At 35.3% G+C, this 26,461-nt stretch overlaps 1 protein-coding gene across 1 annotated transcript in view; it reads right to left on the bottom strand.

Moving 5' to 3' along the window:
* GRIK1 (glutamate ionotropic receptor kainate type subunit 1) overlaps positions 1–26,461 on the bottom strand; it is a 147,553-nt gene that overhangs the window by 18,652 nt on the left and 102,440 nt on the right. The window contains exons 8-13 of the mRNA XM_036745122.1: positions 23,932–24,039; positions 22,630–22,743; positions 20,396–20,599; positions 19,599–19,822; positions 15,645–15,763; positions 10,049–10,266 (exon numbers count right to left, since the gene is read on the bottom strand). Coding sequence (XP_036601017.1) covers positions 10,049–10,266; positions 15,645–15,763; positions 19,599–19,822; positions 20,396–20,599; positions 22,630–22,743; positions 23,932–24,039 — 987 coding nt within the window. The remainder of the gene's footprint in view (positions 1–10,048; positions 10,267–15,644; positions 15,764–19,598; positions 19,823–20,395; positions 20,600–22,629; positions 22,744–23,931; positions 24,040–26,461) is intronic.

Below are 26,461 nucleotides of genomic sequence, written 5' to 3'. Positions count from 1 at the left end.
TTTGTTTGTTTTTGTTTGCTCATCTTTCCAACTTACTTATTTGCATTAGACTTTATGTGGTATTGGTTCTATTCAACTCTGGGAGAGTTTTCTGGCCTGAACCTCTGTCTTTTCTGTCCTTTTCCTGTTTTCACAGCTCATTCTGGGTGCTTACAAACTTTTGGTGCTTCCAAAGTGGTGTGATCTGGGGAAAGGTCAGTTCACTGCCTTCCTAGTTTACACTGCAAATCTGTGACCTTGTTTGGCCTATAGATTGTTGAGGCACTCCATCACTATTGGCATGCTGGAAGTTTCTGTAAGTTCTGAGTGACTGAACCACTCATTCCTCCTTGGTTTTGGTCTTTTACCCTGCTTTATTCCATTGTAGGCTGATGTGCAGGACTAAAGGTTAGAAATGAGTCCCTACCCTATTCTTGGGCTCAGAGTCACACAAGCATGTGCTTGTTCTTTGCTTCTTATGCAGAGAGGGCCTCTGTTCCCTTGTGACTGGGACCACAACCAGGACTGTCCTCTCTGCCCTGGAAATCTGATACAGAACTGGGTAATGGGTGACAGAGCTGCCCGATGGCAGCCATTTCTGTACACAGTACTAGTATAGGGGTCCTTGGGATCTCTTTCTGCCCAGGTGTTCAGTGCCTTTACCATCTTTGGATGCTGGGCTACTCCCTGCCACTGCTCCTGCAGCTGCCATTTCCACTTGCTGCTCCTCTACTGTGCTGCTCTTTTGGCCAGCCCCCACCCCAATGTCTGCATACCCATCTATTTCTGTCTTCCTAAGCTGCCCTGAGCTGAAAAATGACTCACTGTGACTCCCTTTGCTTTCCTGATCAGAATTTGATTTGGCACATTTTCCACATTGTTGTGGATTAGAACATGTTGGGAGAAGTAGGCAAAAAAATCTGGCTCTCACTCCACCATCTTAACTCTACCCTCTATCCTATTTTTCAGAGAATCTTTTAGGTATGATTTTCCATCTTTTCCTCCTGGACTCCTATTTCAATTCTAATTTCATGTTTTGTCTCTTGCCTTTGAGACTGCCATTCTTGTAATCCCTATGACAAAGCCAATTTTCCACCTCAGAGGATCTAATTGTATTGTTGTAAAGTTATTCTCTTTGTCTGTGTTTACCTCTTGAGTTTCTTTTAACCCATAATATTTCTTTATTATGTTTGGGGCATTTATCTGATTGCTTATATTTTGTGACACCCTCTGTGGGCTGACCCTAAAGAAGTGTATATATACTCTGAGGTTAGCATTTTGCTTTGGGGCTTACTCATTGGAAGAATGTTTATGTGTTTTAGCCAGATGAGACTCTGAGTAGCCGTTAAGGAACCCCTCTGGCTTTGAAAACCCAAATGTTGGTGCATCTCTCTCTGATAACTATGTCTGTATTGCTATGGTCAGACAGTTAGAAGCCTGTCTGTTGATTTGTGTTATTTTCTCTGTTTGTAATTTCTGTTTGTATTTTATCTGAAGTTCAGACTTTTCCCCCTGAACTAAGTGAATGATATATGTATGTTTAATTAAAGTGAGATTATAAACCCCTTAAAGTTGCTTTCCTTAGAAAAGCAAGTGAAGGAACCTGTGCTAGCAGCCCTCTTGTGTGCTGGTGTTGTTGGTCTTGTTACTGGCAGTTGCTGTGGAGGTGTCACAACCATGTGGCTCAAACTCATGTGACCTCGGCTTTGTTGTGACTTAAGCAAGTCATCAAAGACTCTAGATTCAATGGAAGACTCTTGATTAAAACAAAGGCAAGACTCAATCAAAGGCACTTGATTGCCTTAGCGCTGAGAAGCACACTAAAAGGAAAAACAGCAAAATGTACCACTTTGCTTGCCATTACATATTGTCGTGGAGCTTGCAAGCTTTAGGTCCATTTACCAGGTCTTGTACTGGTTTCCTTGGTATATATCCTTTCCCAAACTCCTCTGGTCTTTGACCATCTCTTTATGTAGTTCTAGAGTCTATGCAAGAATCTACCTCAATTTTTTTCCTTAAATTTTTAAAATTAAATCTTATTTTTTTAATCAAAAAAATTTTTTCTACCTTCTACCTCATGATTGGGAGTTGAGGGAGGGAGGAGAGAGAATTCCTATAAGAAATGTGCATTATCAAGCAAAACAAATTCCCAAATTGACCATGCACAAAAACATTTCTTATTCTATAATTCTGTTATTTTTGAATCCACCACCTCTGCTTCTCTCATTTTGCTTCATTTTCTTCATTGTTGTTTCATCTGGGATCTTTTTTAGATATTTGCTGCTGTGTTCCTCCACAACATTTCTTATTAATATCTTTTCCAAACGTGAAACAAATTTTATTGCCAACTGGTTAATGTGGAACGAAGACCAAGAATACTGAGGCTTAGTTACTTGACTGCTCTTCTGAGATGGGTAGTGTTTTGGGAGAAATGCAGAGAATAAAGAAGAGAGTATGCTGGGCTTTTGTTGGTCTGCTTCCTTCCCCTATGGAGTTGGTTGAAGTCAGGGAGTGGAAGATCATTAACAGGCTCCTATTGGCTAGCTTAGGGAAGGGTTTGAAGATTCTAAGTGTGAGCCATATAGCCTCTCCTTTGTGGACTATTCCAAGCAGGGCAGGTGTGGGAGTAGGGAAGCAGAATCCCATTTTCTTCCATGAAGTATTGAAGATTTTCAGCAACCTTAAGTGCTTCAACTTTTCTCTTTTGATATCAGTGGCTCCCCAGTTTCATCTTATTTTATCTAATCTAGGATTAGAGATGAATTATTTCTTATGCTTGCCCTGTATTGATCAATAGTATAGTTTTTTGTACTACTTGGAGGTGACAGTATAACATTGACCAAAGGCAATATAAAACCCTTGACTATAAGTGATAAGACCTATTTCCAGTTCTGTTATGACAGCACCTCATAAAACTCCACATGTCAATCCATTTAATATATAATTATGATTTGTCTGCTTTTTTGTCTGCACAATTTGTATGGAAACATTTCTCTCAAGTAGGCAATTGGTATTTCTCATTTGGTCCAGTGTATCTCACCTTGATGTACCATAACATGAAGGAGTACCATTCACTCCATTATTCTCCAAATCAAGGTAATCCTGAGAAAGTTTTAAGTAGTTTTAGGCCTGCAACTCTATGGGATCCTACCTATTTCTTTGATTTGTAGAAGCAGTCACATCTCACTGACAGAGATATTTATTCTAACAATAGTATTATTACAGACCAATATGCCAGTCGTTGTCTTTTCCTGCCAGGCCTCCTGAGCTACTCTAAATGCCCCTTGCATGCTATCTGGCTTTGCCTTTCTTTGCCATTACTTACCTCCTTACTTCCCTTCTTCTGATTTTTCTCCCCCTCCTCTTTAGGAAATTCTGACGAAATTTAATAGATCCTGTTGTACCTCAGGTCATCTTATTCTTTAATAAATTCTGAAATCCGCTAGGCATACTTTGTCATTATTCTCTCATATAAGTAGAGAGAATCATGAAATCACAGAATAATACATTTAGTGCTGTAAGGTACCTTAGAGGTCATCAATTTAAACCTCCCCATTTTATAAAAGAGGAAATTGAAGTTGATATAGGTTAAATGATTTGCTTGGGGTCATATAACTTGTAAAAAATTTAAAATTTTTTTTTTCCAATTACATGTAAAGACAATTTTTAACATTCATTAAAAAATTTTAATTCCAATTTTTTCCTCTCCTTCCCTAACCTCCCCTTCCCTAAGATGGTAAGAAATTTGATATAGGTTATATATGTGTAATCACGTAAAGCACATTTCCATATTTGACATGTTGAGAAAAAAGAAATAGGTCAAAAGAAAAAAATCATGAAAAAGAGTAAAGAAAATGAAAATAATATGCTTTAGTCTGCATTCTGACTTCATCAGTTCTTTCTCTAGATATGGATACCATTTTTCATCACTAGTTCTTTGTAATTGTCTTAGATCATTGTATTACTGAGGAGAGCTAAGTAATTTATAGTTGGTCATCACACAATGTTGCTGATATTGTGTACAATGTTCTCCTGGTTCTGCTCACTTCACTTTGTAGCAGTTTATGTAAGTCTTTCCAGGCTTTTCTAAAATCTACCTGCTTGTCATTTTAGAGCATAATAGTATTCCATTACATTCATACACAACTTTTTCAGCCATTTCCCAATTTATGGTCATCTCCTCAATTTCCAATTCTTTTCCACCAAAAAAGAGATGCTATAAATATTTTTGTTCTTTTTCTTTTTTTATGATCTCTTTAGGATAGCCTTTTGAGCATAGTTGCAAATTGCTCTCCAGAATGGTTGGATAAATTCACAGCTCTACCAACAGTGCATTAGCGTCCCGGTTTTCTCACCTCCTCTCCAACATTTTTATTTTCCTTTTCTGACATATTAGGCAACCTGATAGCTGTGAGGTGGTATATTAAGAGTTGTTTTCATTTACATTTCACTAATCAATAATGATTTAGAGCATTTTTTCATATGACTATAGATAGCTTTGATTTCATCATCCGAAAACAGCCTATTCATATCCTCTGACCATTTATCAATTGGGGAATGACTTGTATTCTTATAAATTTGACTAAGTTCTCTATATAGTTGATAAATTAGTCCTTTATCAGTATAGCAAGTATAAAGATTTCGCATTTTCTGCTGTCTTTCTAATCTTGGTTGCATTGGTTTTGTTTGTGCAAAAACTTTTCAATTTAATGTAATCAAAATTATCCATTTTACATTTTGTAATGCTCTCTATATCTTGTTAGGTCCTAAATTCTTCCCTTCTCCATAGATCTGACCAATAAACTATTCCTTGCCCTCCTAATCTGATTATGGTATCACCCTTTATGTTTAAATCATGTACCCTTTTTGACCTTATCTTATGATGTTATGACCTTATCAGATGTTGGTCTATGCCTAGTTTCTGCCAAATTGTTTTCTAGTTTTCCCAGCAACTTTTGTCAAATAGTGAGTTCTTATCTCAGAATCTGGAGTCTTTGGATTTGTCAAACACTAGGTTACTGTGGTCATTTATTACTGTGGCTTGTATACCTAATCTATTCCACTGATCCAACACTCTATTTCTTAGCCAGTACCGGATTTTTTTGATGATTATCCCTTTGTAATACAGTTTGACATCTGGTATGGCGAGGCCATGTTCCTTTGCATTTTTTCATTAATTCCCTTAATATTCTTGACCTTTTGTTCTCCCAGATGAATTTTGCTATGATTTTTCTAGCTCTATAAAATAATTTTTGGTGGTTTGATTGGTATGCCACTGAATAAGTAAGTTAATTTAGGTAGAATTGTCATTCTTATTATATTGGCTCAGTCTACCCATGAGCAATTGATATTTTCCAATTGTTTATATCTGACTTTATTTACGTGAAAAGTGTTTTGTAATTGTGCTCATATAGTTCCTGGGTTTGTCTTGGTGGATAGACTCCCAAGAATTTTATATTGTCTACAGTTATTTTTAATGGAATTTCTCTTTCTATCTCTTCCTGCTAGACTTTGTTGGTAATACATAGAAATGCTGATTGTGGATTTATTTTATATCCTGCTACTTTGATGAAGTTAACAATTTCAAGCTGCTTTTTAGTTGATTTTCTAAATACGCTCTCATATCATCTGCAAAGAGTGATAGTTTTGTTTCCTCATTGCCTATTTTAATTCCTTCAATTTCTTTTTCTTCTCTTATTGCTATAGCTAATATTTATAGTATAATGCTGAATAATAGTGGTGATAATGATATCTTTGCTTTATTCTGATCTTATTTGGAAGGTTTCTAGCTTATCCCCATTATAGATAATGCTTACTAGTGGTTTTAGATAGAAGCTACTTATCATTTTAAGGAAAGCCCCATTTATTCCTATGTTCTCTTGTGTTTTTAATAGGAATGGGTGCTGTATTTTCTCAAAAGCTTTTTCTGCATCTATTGAGATAATCATATGATTTTTGGTTTTATTATTGATATAGTCAATTATGGTTGGTTTTTGTTATTGATTGGTTGGTTATTGATATAGTCAATTATGCTGATAGTTTTCCTAATATTGAACCAGTCCTGCATTTCTGGTATAAATCCCACAGGTCAAAGTGTATGATCCTTATGATATATTGCTGTAATCTCCTTGCTAGTATTTTATTTAAAATTTTTGCATGAATGTTCATTAGGGAAATTGATCAATAGTTTTCTTTCTCTGTTTTAGCTCTTCCTGGTTTAGATATCAGCACCATATTTGTGTTGTAAAAGGAATCTGGTGGGACTCCTTCTTCACCTATTTTTCCAAATAGTTTTATGTAGTATTGGAATTAATTTTTCTGTAAATGTTTGGTAGAATTCACTTGTAAACTCATCTAGCCCTGGAATTTTTTCTTAGGCAGTTTATTTATGGCTTATTCAATTTCTTTGTCTAAAATGGGTTATTAAGTAGCATATTTCCTCTTCTGTTAATCTGAAGAATTGATATTTTCATAAATATTCATGGATTTCTCTTAGACTGTCAAATTTATTGGCTTATAATTGGGCAAAATAATTCCTAATAATTGCTTTAATTTCCACTTCATTGGTGGCGAATTTACCCTTTTCATTTTTAATATTGGTAATTTGGTTTTATTTTTTATTTTTTAAATCAAATTAACCAATGGTTTATCTATCTTATTGAGTTTCCTAGTTTTATTTATTAGCTCAATATTTTTCTTACTTTCAATTTTATTAATATCACCTTTTGTTTTTGGGATTTCCAATTTGGTGCTTAATTGGGGATTTTATTTTGTTCTCTTTTCTAGCTATTTTAGTTGCATGCACAGTTTGTTGATCTGCTCTCTCTCTATTTTATTGATGTAAAAATTTAAACAAATAAATTTGCCCTGAAGTATTGTTTTGGTTGTTGTCTCATTGTTGGTATGTTGTCTTATTGTTATCATTCTTTTTTAATGAAATGATTGATCATTTCTATGACTTGTTCTTTGATCCACCTATTCTTTAGGATTAGGTTATTTAGTTTCCAATTAATTTTTAATTTGTCTTTTCATTGATGTTTATTTAATGTCATTTTTATTGCATTATGATCCGAAAAGGATACATTTAATATTTCATTTTTTCTGCAGTTGGTTTTGAGGTATTTATGCCCTGATACATGGTTAATTTTTGTATAGGTGCCATATACCACTGAGAAAAAAGTATATTCTTTTCTATCCTTGTTCAGTTTTTTCTAGAGATCTGTCATATCTAACTTTTCTAAAATTCTATGCACCTCCTAAACTTATTTTATTATTGATTTATTATTAGATGTATCTAGTTTTGAGAGGAGAAAGTTGAGATCCCCAAGTAGTATAATTTTACTGTCTGTTTCCTTCTCTACTCACTTAACTTCTCCTTTAAGAACTTGGGTGCTATACCACTTGGTGCATACTTGTTTAGAATTGATATTACTTCATTGTCTATGGTACCTATTAGTAAGATGCAGTTTCCTTCCTTGCCTCTTTTAATTAAGTCTATTTTTGATTTTGCTTTGTCTGAGATCATGATTGCTACCCCTGCTTTTTTTTTTTACTTCAGCTGAAGCATAGTAGATTCTGCTCCAGCCCCTTAACTTTATTCTATGTATGTCTCTCTACCTCAAGTATGTTTCTTGTAAAATGGTTATTTTAAGATTCTGGTTTTTAATCCACTCTTCTATCCACTTCCATTTTATAGGAGAGTTTATCCCGTTCATATTCACAGTAAGATTACTATGTATTTCCTTACATCTTATTTTTCCTCCTTTTTATCCTTCCCTCTCTCTCCTTTCACCCCTTCCCTCCTCACCAATGTTTTGCTTCCCCAATCTACCTTCCCTTCTGTCAGCCCCTCCCCCCTTTCTTAACTCCCTCCCTTCCTACTTCCCTGTAAGATAGATTTATATATTCAACTGATTGTGTATGGTATTCCCTCTTTAAGCCAATTCCAGTGAGAGTAAGGTTCAAACAATGCCCACTGCCCACTCTGTCACGTTTCCCTCTACTGTAGTAGGTCTTTCATGCCTCTTCATGTGAGATAATTTACCCCATCCTACCTCTCTCTTCCTTCTGCTTCTAGTGTGATCTTCTTTTTCACTCCTCAACTTTTTTATGTCATCTCCTCAAATGCACCTTATATTTACATCCTCTGTCCATGTATACTCCTTCTAACTGCAGTAATAGTGATACAGTTCTTAAGAACTGCAATTATCATCTTCCCATGTAGAAATACAAACAGTTCTGCCTTATTGAATCCCTTATGTTTTCTTTTCCTTTTTGCCTTTTTATGTTTCCCTTGAGTCTTGAAATTGAAAATCAGTTTGTGTGTTTTTTTTGCTCACCTCTGGTGTTTTCATCAGGAAAGTTCGAAAGCCATCTATTTAATTGAATGACTAAAGGATTATGCTCCGTTTTGCTAGGTAGGTGATTCTTGGTTGTAATCCTAGCTCCTTTGCCTTCTGGAATTCATATTCCATGCCTTCTGATCCTTTAATGTTGAAGCCACTAAATCCTGTGTAATCCCGACTATGGCTCCTTGATATTTGAATTGTTTCTTTCTAGCTGCTTGCAATATTTTTTCCTTGAGCTGGGAGTTCTGTAATTTGGTTATAATGTTCCTTGGAGTTTTCATTTTGGGATTTCTTTCCAGAGGTGATTGGTGGATTCTTTCAATGTCTATTTTACCCTCTTGTTCTAGGATATCAGGGCAGTTTTCTTTGATAATTTCTTGAGGTATGATGTCCAGGTCCTTTCTTTGATCATGGCTTTCAGGTAATCCAATCATTTTAAAATCATCTCTCCTGAATCTATTTTCTAGGTCAGTTTTTTTTTATCCAATGAGATGTTTCACATTTTCTTCTAATTTTTTTTATTGATTCTTGATGCTCTTGGAGTCATTAGCTTCCACTTGTCCAATTCTGATTTTTAAAGAGTTCTCTTCTTTAGTTAGTTTTTAAACTGTCTTTTCCATTTTGCCAATCCTACTTTTTAGGGAGTTGTTTTCTTCAATAAATTTTTGTATGTCTTTTTCTATTTTTTGTGTTTCCTTTATCAAACTGTTGATGCTTTCCCCCCACAATTCTCTTGTATCACTCTCATTTCCCATTTTTTCTTCTACCTCTCTTATTTGATTTTTATACTCCTTTTTGAGCTCTTTCAGGAGTTCTTTTTGGGCTTGAGACCAATCCTCTTTAAGGATTTTCACGTAGGCATTTTGACATTGTTGTCTTATGAATTTGTGTCTTGATCTTCCCTGTCATCATAATAACTTTCTATGGTCTGGTTCTTTTGTTGCTTTTGGGTCCCTGCTTGCTTATGCTGGACTACAGAGAAGGGTGTGGTGGGGGCGGGGTTGGCCTAGATGCTTGCAACAGGGCCGTGGGCCCTTGGTCACTGATCTGCACTTGGGCTCAGGACCTCCCACTGGCTTGCTGGCTTGCTGGGATAATGCGTGCCCTGGACTGCATTACCTTTTTACCCAAATGAGACAGACCTTTACTGCCAAGCTTCCAAGTTGTCTTGGACTAGAAAATTGTTTCACTCTGTCCCTTTGTTCATTCTGCCATTCTGGAATTGTTTCGCGGCACTACTTTATTGGTGTTTGGAGGTGTATAGGTGAATTCAAGTGATTTCCTGCTTACTCTGCCATCTTGGCTCCTAGAAGTGCAACTTGTATATATTTGAGGCAGGATTTACACCTTTCTTCTTAACTCCAAGTCTAAAATTCTTGAATATTCTAATTTAAATTCCATATAAATCAATTTAATTCACAAAATAGTGAACTATTCAGAATTATTCTGATTTGGGGCAAATGAGTTTCAACCTATAGGTCACAGCTAAAGACTGATTTAAAAAAAAAGATTCCATATCATTTTGTGACCTAAGGGAATGAAAAAAATTTACAATTACAGAATTGCCTTGTTAAAAACATGTAGAATGTTTTGTCTCCTAGTGTCTAAATGTGTGTGTGTGCATGCGCGCATTAACGTGTTCATGTGTTTTTCTTGTAGATATATCCTCCTACGCATTCTTTGGAGGAGAACACATAGAACGTAGCTTATCATAGTCTTACCTTAAAGAAGGTCATTGTTGATCCATCTCGCACTGCCCCATATTCTATCTTTGTTTGCTTTGCCAAATCATCTGCTGAATCTATGGGGGACTCCATTCTCTCTACTGTTAAGAAGGCAGCCAGATTTGCAGTGTAGGATGAAATGATGATTAAGGTGAAAAACCACCAAATTCCTCCTACTATTCTTGTAGAAAGAGCTTTAGGCATTAGCTCTGAGCCTGTTATCATCAAAGTAAGAATATTAAATGAAGTCAAAAGAAAAACATAAACTTACATTGTATAATGTCCTTGGGAGATAATGCTTTCACTGTGGAGAGTTTTCAATCACCACTTGTATGTTTTCTACAAACCTGTGTGGATGGTACTAAACAATCATTTGTATTGAAATTCTCTATGTGAAATCCAAAGGTTTCTAATTGTTTTCTAAAGATGCATTTTCATTTGAAATCCTATTCCTTTATAATTTCATTAAAATGAATTTTATTGCAGATAGTGTTTTTTAAGTCTAAATATAAAACAATTCCTTTTAGGTTTTTGCATGGAAGTACAATATTAAAACATTGAATATTAATTTTTTCCAGATGGAAAACATCTGAGGGATTTTGTGGAGATTTTACAGACTTTATTATTTTATTATATTTTGTAGACTTTAAGCCATTGCTGAGACTGAGCCAATATAGTCTTAATAGACTGATTGTTAGAGGCCAAAATCATACAATTTACTACAGTTTTACTCTTCATAGGTAGGTTGGAATTGATCAGGTTTAATTTAAAGTCATCCTGAGTCTGTTCTTAGAGTCATTGTACTGTCATTCACTATGCCTAGTAATGACAGGCATGAGAAGTTATTGAAAAGTGAAAAAAAATAATCAATATATGTATTATCTACTGGATGTGAACAAATAGGTTTGACTGAATTTTCCACTGAATTAACTGACTGTTTTAAAGATATGTGGGGCTACAATTTAAAAGTAAAAGATGAAATAATCCAATTTTTCAGGCAAAGAGGTTTATACTTAAATTTCACCCAGAAATAAGCACTCATAATCACCATGAAGATCAAAGACTGGTCAAGGCCCTTGGTAAACTGATCAGAGCTCAGCATTAAAAGACCCCCCAGACTTTAAATTAAGAAATACATTTTCCTTCATGTTAGTAAGTATCTTTGTGTTTTGATTCACTTTGGATAGAACAAATAAATTTTATAGTAGCGATTCCTATTTAATTGTTCTTATTCTAGATCCAGGTAGGTAATTTAATCCAAATAGAGAAAAGATTATGAGGCACTTCCTAGAATAAGAATTTTTCACTTCAATCTTTAATCTTTTGTTTTTTTTTCAGGATTTGTTTTCCTGGGAAAATTGAGTGGTTAGATCTTTATTTGACGACAATCGAAAAATATCTATTTCACGTAATAATAGCTATACAACTAGTCCATATAATTTAGTAGAAATGCTGTTATGTTGTGGGGGTGGGTTTTTTTTCTTTTTAGCACTATATATTCATACCCATGTCTGTGACTGAATTGATAAATTTTCAATTTAGTTTGGAATATAAGATAAAGTAAATAGATGGGACAATGGGTGAATAAGTAGCTACTAAAACATAAGGAATTAGTTATGAGTAAGATTATGGGTTAAAGTAATATTTTTATGGTTATGGATGACAGTCTTCTGGAAATGGAAAAAAAATTTAACTTTAATGGAATCAATGCCACTTTTTAATAAGATATTGGGTTTACAAATCAGGTTACTTAACTGTCATTATTCCTTATCGCACAAATTTTCAAATTTTTGTCTTTAACTGATCTGCTTTAGGAGGCACTGTGGCTTAGTCAAGAGAGAGCCAGGGAAAAGCTACTTAACTTCTCAGTTCTCAAGTTAAGTTCCTAAGACTATAATTTACAGAGGAGGTGCCAACCTTCATTAGTAGGAGGAATTTCCTTGCCTGGGATTTCTGTATACCAATTTCTCTATTCCTCTCAGTAATTTGCTTAAACAAGTTAGACATTAACCATGAGCTCAGAACTTTGGATGGAGGAGTGTACTTTGAACTATTACTAAGTGGAATATTACTAGTAAAAATCAAGGTTAAAAACAATAATGTCAGAAGTGTCAAATTTGCTTCCTATGGGCAGACATGACAGCCAATCCTGATCCAGGCTTTGCTCATACAATGTAGAAAAGAGAAAGTCTGATCACTAAATTAAAAATCAATCCCCCAAATGGCTTCCAGTTGAGCACAGCAACAAATATCTGTTGATAAAGAAGACTATAACAGTAGATGCAGATGTTTACCACCATTCCTCTTTTATTCACTCTCCATAATAGTTATGCCAGGTGCACTCAACATAACACATATCTCAAGACTCATATGTGGAAATAAGTGCTTTTTAAGAATACTTTTAAGCTTCTTAAAAGACAAGCAGAGTCTGGCTGGGGCTCACTGTCATGTACCCAAGGTAGTGGTAACTAGCAGGCACCACATCCCATGGTTTGCTGTGCATGATGATAAACTCCAAACAGATTAAACATTAAATATAATATACTATAGGTGTGCAATACCCAGTGTAGTCCTAGTCATGTGCATATAGCTACCTGCTATTATAAAATCTGTTTCCCTTTGGCATTTGTTGAAATCTCACCTCAGATTTTTTGAAAGTAATTACTCTGCAGATAAATGTCCTAAAAACAAATTACATTCACTAAAATATAGTTGGGATTTCTAGAAAATCAGGCTTGGTGTCTGTAATTATGAAACAACACCCAAATAAACAATACCTAACTACATGCAGAGCAATTTGTATTCTTTATTCAAATATTTGGGTTTTCAACATTAGTGTATCGTGTATTGTATGTATTTCTATGCAGGAGCTTTGAGTCTAATGTATCTGCCAATATGTGCCTCAGAGAGGTTATTATACCAAGGTACCTCTTATGAAGGCCAACTCCTCTGCATGAGCCTTGGAGCTCAACCTCTTTCATTTTCTTTAGCAGATAACGCATACTATTACCCCTGATAACCTTCAGTTTCTCTCTGCTGCTGGTTCCTTGCCTGATGCCTACAAACACACCTATATTTCCCCATCTATAAAAAATCCCGACTTGATTCTATCATCACTTTTGACTATTATCCGATAGCTTTCCTACTCTTTGCAGCTAAACTTGGGGGAAAAAGTCTGTATATACTTGTTTCTTCCATTTCCTCTCCTCTCACTCCTAAATTCCCCCCAGTCTGACTCCTAATCTTATCGTTCAATTGAAACTGCCTTCCCCGGAGTTACCAATGATAATTGCTACATTTAATGGATCTTTCTCTGCCCTGATCTTTCTCGACCTCTCTGCAGCATTTGATCCCATGGATCAGTTTTTCTTCCTGAATGTTCTCTCTTATCTGGGTTTTCCTGACTCTGCTTTCCTGGTTCTCCTATGTCTGATTACTCCTTTTTCTTCCTGGACTATCATTTGTTGTGCCCACTAAGTATGGCTGTCCCCCAAAGTTCTGTCTTGGGACTTTTTTACTCTCTATGCTCTTACTTGCTAATCTCAACTCCCTTGGGTTCAGTGATCTTCTATGTATCCAGCATGAGTCTCTCTCCTATACTACAGTCCTGCATTACCAACTGTCATTTCAAACTGGATGTCCCTTATACCCCTCAAACTCATTATGTCTGACATAGAACTCGTTGTCTTTCTTCAAAATCTTCCCCTCTTCACAACTTCCTGTAATGGCAAGCAAAGTGGGACTTTTTGCTGCTTTTTCTTTTAGAGTGCTTCTCAGCACTAAGGCAATCAAGTGCCTTTGATTGAGTCTTGCCTTTGTTTCAATCAAGAGTCTTTGATGACCTGCTTAAGTTACAAGAAAGCCTAAGTCACATGAGTCTGAGTCACATGGTTGTGATGCCCTCTGGCCCTGAAGAAGTATACATATACTCTGAGGTTAGCATTTTGCTTTGGGGCTTACTCATTGGAAGAGTGTTCATCTGATTTGGCCAGATGAGATTCTAGGTGGTCATTAAGGAGCCCCCCGGCTTTGAAAACCCAGATGTTGGTTCTTCTCTCTCTGCTAACTATGTATGTATTGCTATGGACAGATAGTTAGAAGTGCTGATTTGTGTTATTTGCTCTGTTTAAGTGAATGGTATTTGTATGTTTAATTAAAGTGAATTGTAAACCCCTTAAAGTTGCTTTCCTTAGAAAAACAGATCAAAGAACCTGTGCTAACAGCCCTCCTGTGTGCTGGTAGTATTGACCTTATACCTCCACAGCAGCTGCAAGCAGCATTGTTGTTACACTTCTCTACAATTCTCCCAGTCACATAAGATTACAACCTAGGTGTCACCTTCAACTCTCACTCTCGGGTCATGTATCCAATCTATTGATTATTACCTTTATAACATCTCTCCAATGCACCTACTTCTCTCCTATGATACTACCACCACCCCAAAACAGGCTCTCATCACCTCATACCTCTGGGCTGATCTCCCCACTCAAGTCTCTCCTTACTCTAGGCCACTCTCCATGTAGCTGCCAAACTGATCTTCCTAAAGCATGAGTCTGACCGTGTCATTCCTGCTCCATAAACTCCAGTGGTTCTCTATCATCTCCAGGATCAAATGAGAATACTCTGTCATTCAAAGCCCTTTACAGTCTGTGCCTCTTAACACCCTTCCAGTCTTCTTATATTGTATTACCTCTTCCCCACTTATACTCTGTGATCTAATGACCTTGACCTCCTTGCTGTTCTTTGAACAAGTAACTCCATCTCCCAAATCTAGGCATTTTCCCTGGCTGTCTCCCATGTCTGCAATGACCTCCTTCCTCATCTCTGCCTCTGGTCTTCCCTGGCTTCCTCCAAGTCTTTGGTAAAATCCAAAAAAGTATTTCCCGATCCCCATAATTCTAGTGCCTTCCTTACATTGGTTATTTCCAATTTATCTTCTACATCTACATATTTTGTCTGAACATAGTTGTTTGCATGTGTCACAGTCATTACACTGTGAGCTCCTTGAGTGCAGAGACTGTTTATCATCTTTCTTTGTATCCCCAGAATTTAGCACAATGTCTAGCACATAGTAGCACTTAATAAGGCTAGTGTCCTCTTTTCTTCACTCAGCCCTAATCACCTCTTGCTTGATCTATTCCAATATCTTTCTAGTAGGTCTCTGCCTCAATCTTCTCTCCATTCAGGTTCAACTTCTACACATTTGCCAGATTGATTTCCCTTAGATCCCCATAGTTCTCTTCATGTCATTTCTCTACTCAATAAATTCCATTGGTTCCCTTTTATTTCCAGGATCAAAAATTTAAAATCCTTAGGCATTTTATGCCCTTCATAACCTGGCACCCTCCTAATATTTTTTAGTGTTTCTACAATTTATCGTACCCCTCCCCACTACATTCCAGCCACATTGGCCTACTAACTATCAAATTCCATCTTCTGTCCCTGTGTATTTTCTGTCTCTTTGTATATTATTTGCATTTTGTATGAATTTATTTGCAATAAATGTTCTAGGCAGAGACGATGGAGTTTACCAACATAGAAGTTACTGAGCAGACTGTGGGATGTGTGCAAAAATAATGGGTAACCGTGGTACCTTGCTGCATGAGAGCTCCAACTCCAAACCAGAAACTATTTAGTAAAGTAAAATTGTTTTCCACCACATCTGAATCAGGATTGCATGGGTAGGGGTTATACCATTCATAGGGTGTAAACCTGTGGTAGTTAACAGAAATAGTCTGTAAATATCAAAGTTTATACCAACAAATCTGCTGAACAATGCAGAAAATCCAAAGATTAGTGGTGAAAATAAAATCAGAATATCAAAGCCAACATTTCCAAACTATAGTTTTGCTTGGTTCTGCACATGTTTTTATGATTGTCCATTTTAAGAGTCTCTGGACTTAGATTCTTCAGACCCATGCCTACTGATTCATTTCCAAGTTCTCATCCATTTCTCTAGGTGCACAACTTGAATTATATAGAAGGATTCTTCATAGGAGAATTGTGGATACAAGGATGCTATAGGAGGCTGCTTAAAAGGAATATAGGTAGTTTAGCATTTCTATAGTTCATTTTACTAGCCAGGAAAGATTGCTGGTGGAAGAAGAAGAAGACTGGATATTTGGGGGTTGTTGCCTTTGGAGAGCACAAGGGAAAATCATAAATCTGATTGTGAGGCCTAAAAGAGAGAGGAAATTTAGGCTTAGAAATCACTGGGATTAAATAAGTTTGTATGACATTAACGCTAGGCACCTTAAGTATATTCTCAAACGAAACATACATTTTTGAATATTTTTTGAGCTTTCCATGCTTGAAATTTTTATTTACTTTAATATGATTGTACTTTTAGCAATGAAGAATTATGATAAATGTTTATATTAAACCGATTATCATATCTAGTTAAGAAGCAAATTTGCAGGTAATTAAGTGATATAATAACAGACCTAATCTGAAATTAGGAAATCCTGACCTCAAATCCTACCTCAGACAATTACTTGCTGTGTGACCTAAGCAAATCATTGAACCTTTCAGCTTCAGATTCTTCATCAGAAAGGGGGTGTAATAATAGCACTTACCTCATAAAGTTTTGGGAGAATCAAATGAGATAACATACATAAAATGCTTTTGTAAAACTTAAAGCATTTCTTCTACTAACTAGCTGTGTCAACTTGGTCAAATAATATAATTTCTCTGGGCCCTAGTTTCTTCATAAAATGAGAGAGTTGGTTATTCATCCATAATTCCAATGAACAATCAGGGGTTTAAATGTACATTCCTCTATTCCTTATTAAATATCTTCCTACCCATTATTGCTTGGAAATATTTCTTCTTTTTCCTTATTTTTTTTCAGTGATATCCAGAAAACAAGTGGCAACTCCACTGAGAGCAACATTAGCATGTTGAAATGGGGTACCTCTTATTAGAAGAATTTTTTTCCATTTGCAAAATCTTATCTTTCCAGGTTAGTATCGTATTGTGTATTGGAATAATATTGAACATCTATAAATAAAATGGAAACACACTGAAAGGTCTCTGGTCTCTAGTCTTTAGCAGCAAAATACAAACCAAACAAACAAACAAAAAAAAGGATTAAGGTGAATGATAAAGTGTGGAGCTTCTAGTCATGCTCAAGAATTGAGCAAGTTGGTTGTTTAAATTCCTGGCCCATTTGTAGAAAATATACTGTGTATCCTTTTATTGTATGTAAGAGAACTAGAATAAGAATCTTCTACCTTATCCCATAATAATGAGTTATAATTTGCCTCAATTACCAACAGTTGCGTGACAAAATATATTCCTTCAGATCTTTAATAGATGACAAGACATTTCAGCAAGGGACTTACAATATAAAATTTAAGCACCAGAAAAATACTCCTTTATCTTCCCCCTCCTTCCTCCCTTGTCCCTCCCCCACCCCCTCCACCTCCTTCCTGTCAATCCACTGGACATGTGGAAAGACTAAGGCATGACAGCTGCACTGATGTCCTTGAAGTGTCAGAAGAAAGTTGAAAAAATTCTTCAGATTCCAAGTTTGTGAGCTAATTGTAGATATTGGACAAAAACTGCACAGGATAGACTAGCTCAGATGGATTGTAATCTACATCGTTGGGGGGAATATTCAAATCAATGAAATAACAAATTTATTTGTATATTTTCAGGAAGGTTTACAAAATATTACCTTATGTCATTTGACCCTTACAATAATACCACGAGAATTGGACTATAGACTCTTCTATGGTCAGTAATAGAGATAGTCTTCCAACTATGGAAGAAAATAGTATTAAAGCCTCAGTTGTGCTATAAATATTAAGAAATAACATTATGATAGTGCCCTAATTTAATGTCTTTGGTCTCACTTGAATCAAAGACATAATCATAATCAGTCTTCCTCCAATAGAAAGCAATCAATTTCAGGTAGGAATCTTGGTTCCCTGAAACTAAGAAGGTCTTGGTCTTACTCCTGGTAACAGAATTAAGTATGGAAATGTCTTTCTTCCAAATGATATAATTATCTCTTTGTTTTAACTAGATTGAAAGGGAACTAGTTAAAGATGGAATGATTTGTTTCAGTGAGTTATTCAATAAACATTTGTTAATTGTTTATTATATACCAGGGAGATATTTTCTCCAGGGGTCTACCAACATCAAGGTTATCATTGTTCTACTTGATAAATAAAATGTAAAAACCACTAAACTTGAACTGTATATTTTTGTCTTTGTTATAGAACTGTCTTTTGTTTTTTTATGTATATATACAGAAATTTATTGAGTAGGAGAAATTTTGACCATGTGAATCTCTCTTGTATCAGAAATACTACTATCTCTAAAAACTTTAGCTAAACTGCAGAGTACAGAGTTTTTCTTCCACAAATGCCAGGCTGCTATATAGATTTGATGCTGTGATAATGAATATTGGTTATTTTTTCCAATTTAATTCAATTTTATTCAACAATATTGCTATTTGAAAAGTACAATACTGCACATTTTTTCTGTTAAGAGCTATAAAGGACTTAAATAATTCCACAGCATATTTACTTTCTATAAATCTACACAATTTATTTTGTTCCATTGTGTGGCAAAATCTTAAAGTCCTTTAAGAATTTTCCTGGCATTGATCCTTATCAAGATCTATCCTCATATGCATCAAACACAAGTATATATCACAGTATTGTCAGGGGAAAATATTTCTTTTATTTGAGAAATTTGATATTTTCCCACCAGAAAATCCACTTTAAAAACTTCACACAAAGGGTTTAGCACATTTCAGTGCTGAAAGGGGGTAAAACTACCAAAAAAGAGCATTTTTAATTCTTTATGTAAAGATATCCAATTTTTATGCAACTGAAAGATAAAATAATGATATTTTAATATAGAATCAAATATATATGGAGAATGAGCTCTATTATAAGCCTAAAAACCCTTCAAAATCCAACATGTAAAGCTGAGACCTTAAACATAGAGTAAAATCTGGAAAACAAATAAATGAAAATAAAAGTTATTCCTTGATGATGGCATAAAGATTTCATGTTTCTAAGTTTGGTAAATAATAGTTCATTTATAATTACCTACAATCTTCCTTTTTTACTTCCCAACATTTTTTTTGTAAACAAATTCAAATCCAATACTTTTTATTGTTGGTAAGAACTTAATAGATTTCCATTTATGCCACTATTTTCTACTCCATTAGACAATTCTTAGCCAATTCTTCCCAGTTTTGCTATACAGATCTTTCAAAAAGACTAAAACATGCTGATATCCACTCAATTAAGACATTTTAGGACTAAGCTGAAATTACAATAAAATAAAACAAAGAATCAATTACATGTGCCCATATGAGGCTGGTGTTAACTGTTACCTTTTTCTAAAGCTAAAATGTATATGTAAAGAGAAAATAGTTTTTACAGTGACTTCAGGTGGAAAATCTTTCCATATTTGAACATCTAATGAGACTCTAATGCCACTTTAAAATCCTAAATTGTGTTTAGCTCCAAGACATATCATTTGTACATAAACATGTTTAAGTAAGATTCATTCATGTTCAACTTACCTTGCAATCACAAAAAGAACACAACTGACTCCAAGGCAGGCTAAGAGAACATACATCCAAATGTCAGGAGAGAGAGGATTGAGGAAGGAGAAGACACCAGGGTTTGTGCCATTGGGTTTCCTGTATAAAATGCTAATGCCCAGTGTCATGAAAGGTTTGGAAAAGTCAATGACCTTCTCTCTCACATAGGTAATTGTAAGAGGAGCGACAGCCAGATCAGCTTTCTGGAAAAATAAACCATAAAAGGGGTTTATTTTCTCTGACACAGCATCTGAAATATGTGTGATGTTTAAAGTATTCTTCCCCCACCCTGCCCCTAATTCCTATAAATTCTTGAATAGGAAAGGTATCATGAGGATTAATTTTCAAAGATTTGAACAATTTAAACAACTATACGTATACATATACAAAGATGTGTTTAAATTCATATAGAGATATAGGATAATTTACTACTGACCAGATATCAATATTTCTGACCAGATATACTTCTTTTCCATGGTGAGGACTGACTGCAAATGACCAATGGAGCCTTTAAAAGCATGTAAAATTCATGGATATGAAATGACCATAAGCTTAGCTGTCCGTGAGACTTCATTTTGTAGCTATGAAGACCAACATTCCCTCATCCTACTTACGTATTACTTGGGTTATTTGAAGGAATAGTTACATCTCTTTATCTCCCTTATCTCTTTCTATCATATAAATAATAATAACTGATGTTTATATAGAACTTTAAGGTTTGCAAAAGCCCTCTGTGTGTGTGTGAATGTAAAAGAATGATATTTAGTTTTTCTTACATGATCTATAAGTTCTTTGACCATCCCATTCCATTCTCCTTTGTCATTCTGGGCTCCATATTTACCATCAGGAACTAGTTTAACATCATAAGTGAAACCCAGAATATTTGACAACTCTTTAAGCAAATCCAGGCAGTACCCTTCAAATCTATTATTTCCATACAGAGGCTTGTCAGACTTTTTGAACATTACATAGGGTTCTTCCTATATGAAAGACAGTAAACAAATTACAAATAATACTTGATCATATTTAGATAGCATTTTAATATTTATCCAAGTTCTGTAAAGCTTACTATATATATGTATGTATGTATATGTATATATACATATGTATATATACACACACACATATATATACATAGATAAATTCTTAAGTTTAAAAATCAGCAATACATGGAAAGATGAGCCAATTACAGAATGTACTAATGCTCAATCAGTCTTCTCATTCAAGGTGATCTGGCTGTCTGGGCACCTTGGCACAGAAAAGATGGAAGAATTGATCGCTTGTAAGTATCAAACTCCAGCCTGTGTAGGCTAGTAGTAAATAAGGATCTCAGAGTAGGGGAGGCTTAAGGATATGCTGGTAAATGTTAACAATTGGGTTTCAGAAACAAACAAACACTAATAGTTTAATTTGAACACTAAAGTTTAATTTGCATTATTAAATCTAGACACTTAACAAAACAACAAATCATGCCTAATTTAGAGTGGTTGCCAATTTCTGAGGTGTAAATGCTCACATGGAAAATTTAACAATCGAATCTCACAAGCTAGTTCATACCCCAGATTAAGGGAGAACTAGAGGACCCGAAAGTACCTGAATGAGTCAGGATTAGAGTGGATAGAGGTAGCCAAAGTTGGGACTACCATGAAGTCCCATTCCCTTCCTTAGGTTCTGATGTTTTCATCTGAAGACATTATGTGTGTATACGTGCATGCATACATACACACACACATTTGTTTACCTTTTGTTCCCCCAAGGAGAATGAGGAAAGGTACTTTTTGGTTTATTTTGTCTTTGTATATTCTGATCCTAACCCAATGCCAGGCACATAGTAACTTTTGCTTGTTGGATTTTATTGGAAACTACCAGATGACCAATAGAGAGAAAATCTTCCCTTCACTCCCTTGCACTGGCATGTCAGGGTCTCTAGCTCCCGCCTTGAACCTGGTTGAGGTCACCTTTCCTGTTTCTTTCTCCAGGTATAAACCTCCACTGAAAGTAGTTGATTACATTTTTTTTGAGACTCATATGTATATGCACCAATAGAGATTGATGCATAGACACCAGTCTGAGTATCCTCACCAAAAAACAAATTCTATCTTACCTCTCTGTACTTGTACTATGCAGTCCTTCCTTACTTCTACCCCTTAGAATCCTTTGTACTCTTAGAGGCTCACCCTCTTTTGAATGTCCTTCCTGATTCCTCAGTTGTTAGTGCTTTTTCCCTTTTAAAATTTATATTTATGTATATATATATATATACACATGTATATATACATATACATATTATATGTATGTGTATGTATGTATGTATATATATAAATATATGTATGTATGTGTGTGTACACACACACACACACACACACACACACATTCCAATAGAATGAAAGCTCCATGAAGTTAGAGACTGATTTGTTTTTGTCTTGGTTTCCTAGCATAGCGCCTTGAACATAGTAGGCATGTAATATGTGCTCGTTGCATTGGAGTGACGTTATTGTAATGGCAGAGAACCACTACAATATAAATTTCTTCAATAAAAGCATTCATAAAGAACTGAGTCTTTAAGGAAGCTAAATATTCTAAAAAGTGGAGATAAGGAGGGAGTACACTCCAGGCATGGGGAAGAGCCTGTGTGAAGGCATTGCAGAGGGAAGTAGCATAGTTTACACTTAATGATATTTCAAGGCTAAACCTGTCAAGGTATGAGGTTATATAATTAAATGTTTTGGTTAATTTGAATAATGCTGATATTTTTTCAAATATTTTTTCCTGAAGTGAAAATTTCAGAAAAGGTTAAATCTTCCTCCCCCTAACCCCCCAAATAATTTTGGAATTCTCAGGAATATGGTAAGGAAATATTTGTAAATAAAAATATGTTTATAAAAAATATATGTCTAGCATTTTATAGATATAAGGTGTTTTTTAAGAGTGAAGTAAATGGAAGAATTATTTGGGGTCTATCAGGCAGATGACAACAGATGAGAGCATGATTTTAATAAAGCAGACTTACCAGAATGGTGGTAACTATGAGTGTTCGATTAGCTAGTGAATCAGTGATATTAGTGGACTTGTCTTTATTGCTGTCAGTCATATTAAGACCACTGTTGGAATTCCAAATTCCAATCTACACAGAAAAGAAGAAATCAGTGGATGCCAGCTATGCATACTACATTCAATCTCGTGCTAATCTAGGAATGTGTAGTAGTCACTGGAAACAGAAAACAGGTAGTCCACAGTGGGAACAACTAAAATAATAGGAATATGAAATAGAGAAAGGAGCCACAGAATTTTAAATAAGATAATATGTTAGAATTATGTCAGATGGTTTTATTTAAGTAACTTTAATACATCACTGTTTCAAAAACAATAGACTACCTTTTTTAACTTAGTTTTTCTTGGAGGTTTTTTTTTGTCTGTGTTTTCTTTTACACATGACTAATATGGAAATATCTTTTGCATGACTACACATGCATAACATATCAAAATGCTTCCTTTCACAATAAGGGGGGAAGGAAGAGAGAATTTGGAACTCAAAATTTAAAAAACAACAAAAGTTTAAAATTTTTACTTGTAATTGAAAAAATATTTTTAAAAAGAAAAAATAAACAGTTATTGAATGACTGCATGCATGAATGATGGGTAAGAAAATGCTTTTTAGAAAAGCTAGATAAAGAAAGATAATAATAAAAATGGCACTATATGTATAATTCTGAAAACAAAGCAATAGCATATTGGATTATAGATATTAAGATAAAAGAAATTGATATTTTTTCTAATTTTTAAAAAAATCTTAAGAGAAAACCTTTGAAATAAGCATGTTATTTAACTATTTGTTATAGTTAGCAAATACTCAAGTTAATGAGAAGACAAATCTTTACCCTTTTTAAATATCAAATAATAATAATTATGAAATATCACCAAAGGTGTACAAAAGAAGCCAAGGGAGAAAAACCATTTTAGACAATGTTTAGCCTTTGAAAATCTAGCAAATGTAAAATTAATTTCTCTATCAAATTTCTATTTTTATCCATCTTTGTTTCCTCTATATACCTCGATTTCTAAATATAAGTGAAAATAAATATCTTATTCTATTGGATGCCATCCCACTTTTAAATTATACTTCTGTTATTTTGTGATATCTCAAAGTCTCGTTTAGTTTCTCAGACCAACACCTTGTCAAGTTTCTACTTAATAAATCTCTGTCACTTGTGAAGACTGAGAGAAAAAAATTAATAAAACTAGACACAACTGAATAACTTGGACTTGAAATTTAGCAAAAATCTTTGAGAAAGTATTGTACCAAGTAAATTACCTTTTTTGTCCCTTCTTCCTTGAGACTGATAATGTCCAAATCAAAATCCTTTCTCAAGCCATCAGTTTTATTGAAGGTGATGCGCCCAGTCAAACCATCCAGCTGTGCCTAGGAGTAAATACAATACAGCATTACTTATAAATAATTTATAATTATAAGGCCATCAAAAACTCCTAAAAGGATAAAATTCTACTTTATCATGATGTTACAAATGATTTCATTGATACTGGTCTAAGTCAGTAAAAAAAAAGGCATTTCACCATCTTATTAATGTACATTTTTGTGTAATTGTTCATATCCACCCATTCCACCAGGGGAAGTTTTCACATGCTCAGGGTAGACACCCTCCATAAATCACAGACAGGTTTCAGGCCTGTCAGTTACCCTCAAGCTGGTTTAGCCCAGTTTTACTGAGGTGTGGCCACTGAATATGCTTCAGCTTCTTGGAACCCCAAGTGAGAGTTGAGTGCCAGGTAGACACTAAAGGTGGATGAGCAGCTCTGAAAAGGGCTCCACAAGCCTTCACACAGAGTAGCTCCTAGCGAACACTCCATACACCCCAGCGTACTGGCGCTGGCATACTCTCCAGGCATCAGAAGCATACAACAAGGTCAACACAATGGCTCTGTAGACTTTCAGTTTGGTGGGCAGCCTAATACCATCTTCTTTCAGAGTCTCTCAAGTGCTGAATTAGTTGTATTAATGAGTGTGTCATCCTCATCATTTATGTGGACATTCCTTGAAAGTATACTGCCAAGGTAAGTGAACTTAGCCACAGCATTCAAAATTCCTCCATTTGCTGTAACTGATGGTTCCACATGTAGACAGTGTGGTTCTGGCTGGTGGAGACCCTCTGTTCTCTTCGTGTTAACTGTCAGGGCAAAAGTAGGGGAAGCAGCAGAGAACAGATCCACACTCTGTTTCATCTCAGCTTCAGCGGCTGCATTGAGTGCGCAAATATCTGTGAACAAAAAGCCACACGCTAACTCTCCCTCCACTTTAGTGCTTGCTCCCATACGCAACCCTGCTTCCCTCTGCTGCTTACTGGTAAAGAGGAAGCGTATCATCCATTTTCCAGAACCTGCACAAGCATAGCATACAGTACTGATGGACTTCCCTGTTCTGCTTCTGGCATTTCTTGAGCTGGGCAACAAACACCATATCAACCATTCCTTGGCCCTTTCTGAAGCCACACTGGCTCTCAGGTAGAAAACCATCTTCCAGGTGAAGGATTAGCCTATTAATATTAAGGAGGACTCTTGCCAGTAGTGAGTAAGAGAGAGACCTCTCTGTGATTGTCACAGGACAATCTTTACCTTTCCTTTCCCTTTAAAGAGATAGCCAATATAGGCATCTTTGAACTTCTGGGGGATGACCTCCTCTTGCCATATAACCCAGAAGATTTCATTCAGCTTCTGTATGAGCAGTGGATCCCCTGCCTTTTAAATCTTAGCTGGAATAGAATCAGCACAATCTGGTACTGGCTAAGAAATAGAGTGGTGGATCAGTGGAATAGATTAGGTATAAATTACATCATAATGAATGACCATAGTATTCTAGTATATGCTAAATTCAAAGATCCATACTTTTGGAATGGAAACTCATTATTTGACAAAAGCTGATGGAAAAACTGGAAAACAGTGTGGCAGAAATGAGGTATAGGCCAACATCTCACATCATATACCAAGATAAGATCACAATGAGTATGTGATTCACACACCAAGGATAATACCATAAGCAAATTAGGAGAGCATAGCACAGTTTATCTGTCAGATTTATGGATAAGGGAAGAATTTAGGACAAAAGAAGATATAAAGAGCATTACAAAATGTAAAAGAGATCATTAAATTATATAAAATTAAAAATTTTTGCACAAACAAAACCAGTGCAAACAAAATTATGAGGAAAGAAGAAAACTGGGGAAAATCTTTGTAACAATTATCTCTGATAAAGCCTTCATTTCTCAAATATATAGAGAACTGAGTCAAATTTATAAAAAGACAAGTCATTTTCCAATTGACAAATGGTCAAAGGATATGAACAGGTGGTTTTCCAACAAAGAAATCAAAGCTATCTATAGTCATATGAAAAAATGCTCTAAATCACTATTGATCAGAGAAATACGAATTAAAACAACTCTGAGGTACCACCTCTCACCTATTAGAGTAGCTAATGTGACAAAAAAGGAAAATGTTAGATGTTGGAAGGGATGTAGGAAAACTGGGACACCTGGAGTTTGTCCTGGGACAACAGCAAAACTGGAGTTGTGAGCTGATCTAACCATTTTGGAGAGCAATTTGGAACCATGCCCAAAGGGCTATAGAAGTGTGCATACCCTTTGTCCAGCAATACTACTACTAGGTCCATTTCCCAAAGACATCCAAAAAAAGCAAAAAAGACCTATTTGTACTAAAATATTTATAGCAGCTCTTTTTGTGGTGGCTAAGAATTGGAAATCAAAGAGATGTCCATCAGTTGGGGAATGGCTAAACAAGCTTTGGTATATGATTGTAATGGAATATTATTATGC

This window comes from Trichosurus vulpecula, chromosome 2 (genome assembly GCF_011100635.1).
Source record: "Trichosurus vulpecula isolate mTriVul1 chromosome 2, mTriVul1.pri, whole genome shotgun sequence".
Lineage (NCBI taxonomy): Eukaryota > Metazoa > Chordata > Mammalia > Diprotodontia > Phalangeridae > Trichosurus > Trichosurus vulpecula.
The sequence above is the reverse complement of the archived record's forward strand: the minus strand, read 5'-3'. Positions and strand labels throughout refer to the sequence as shown.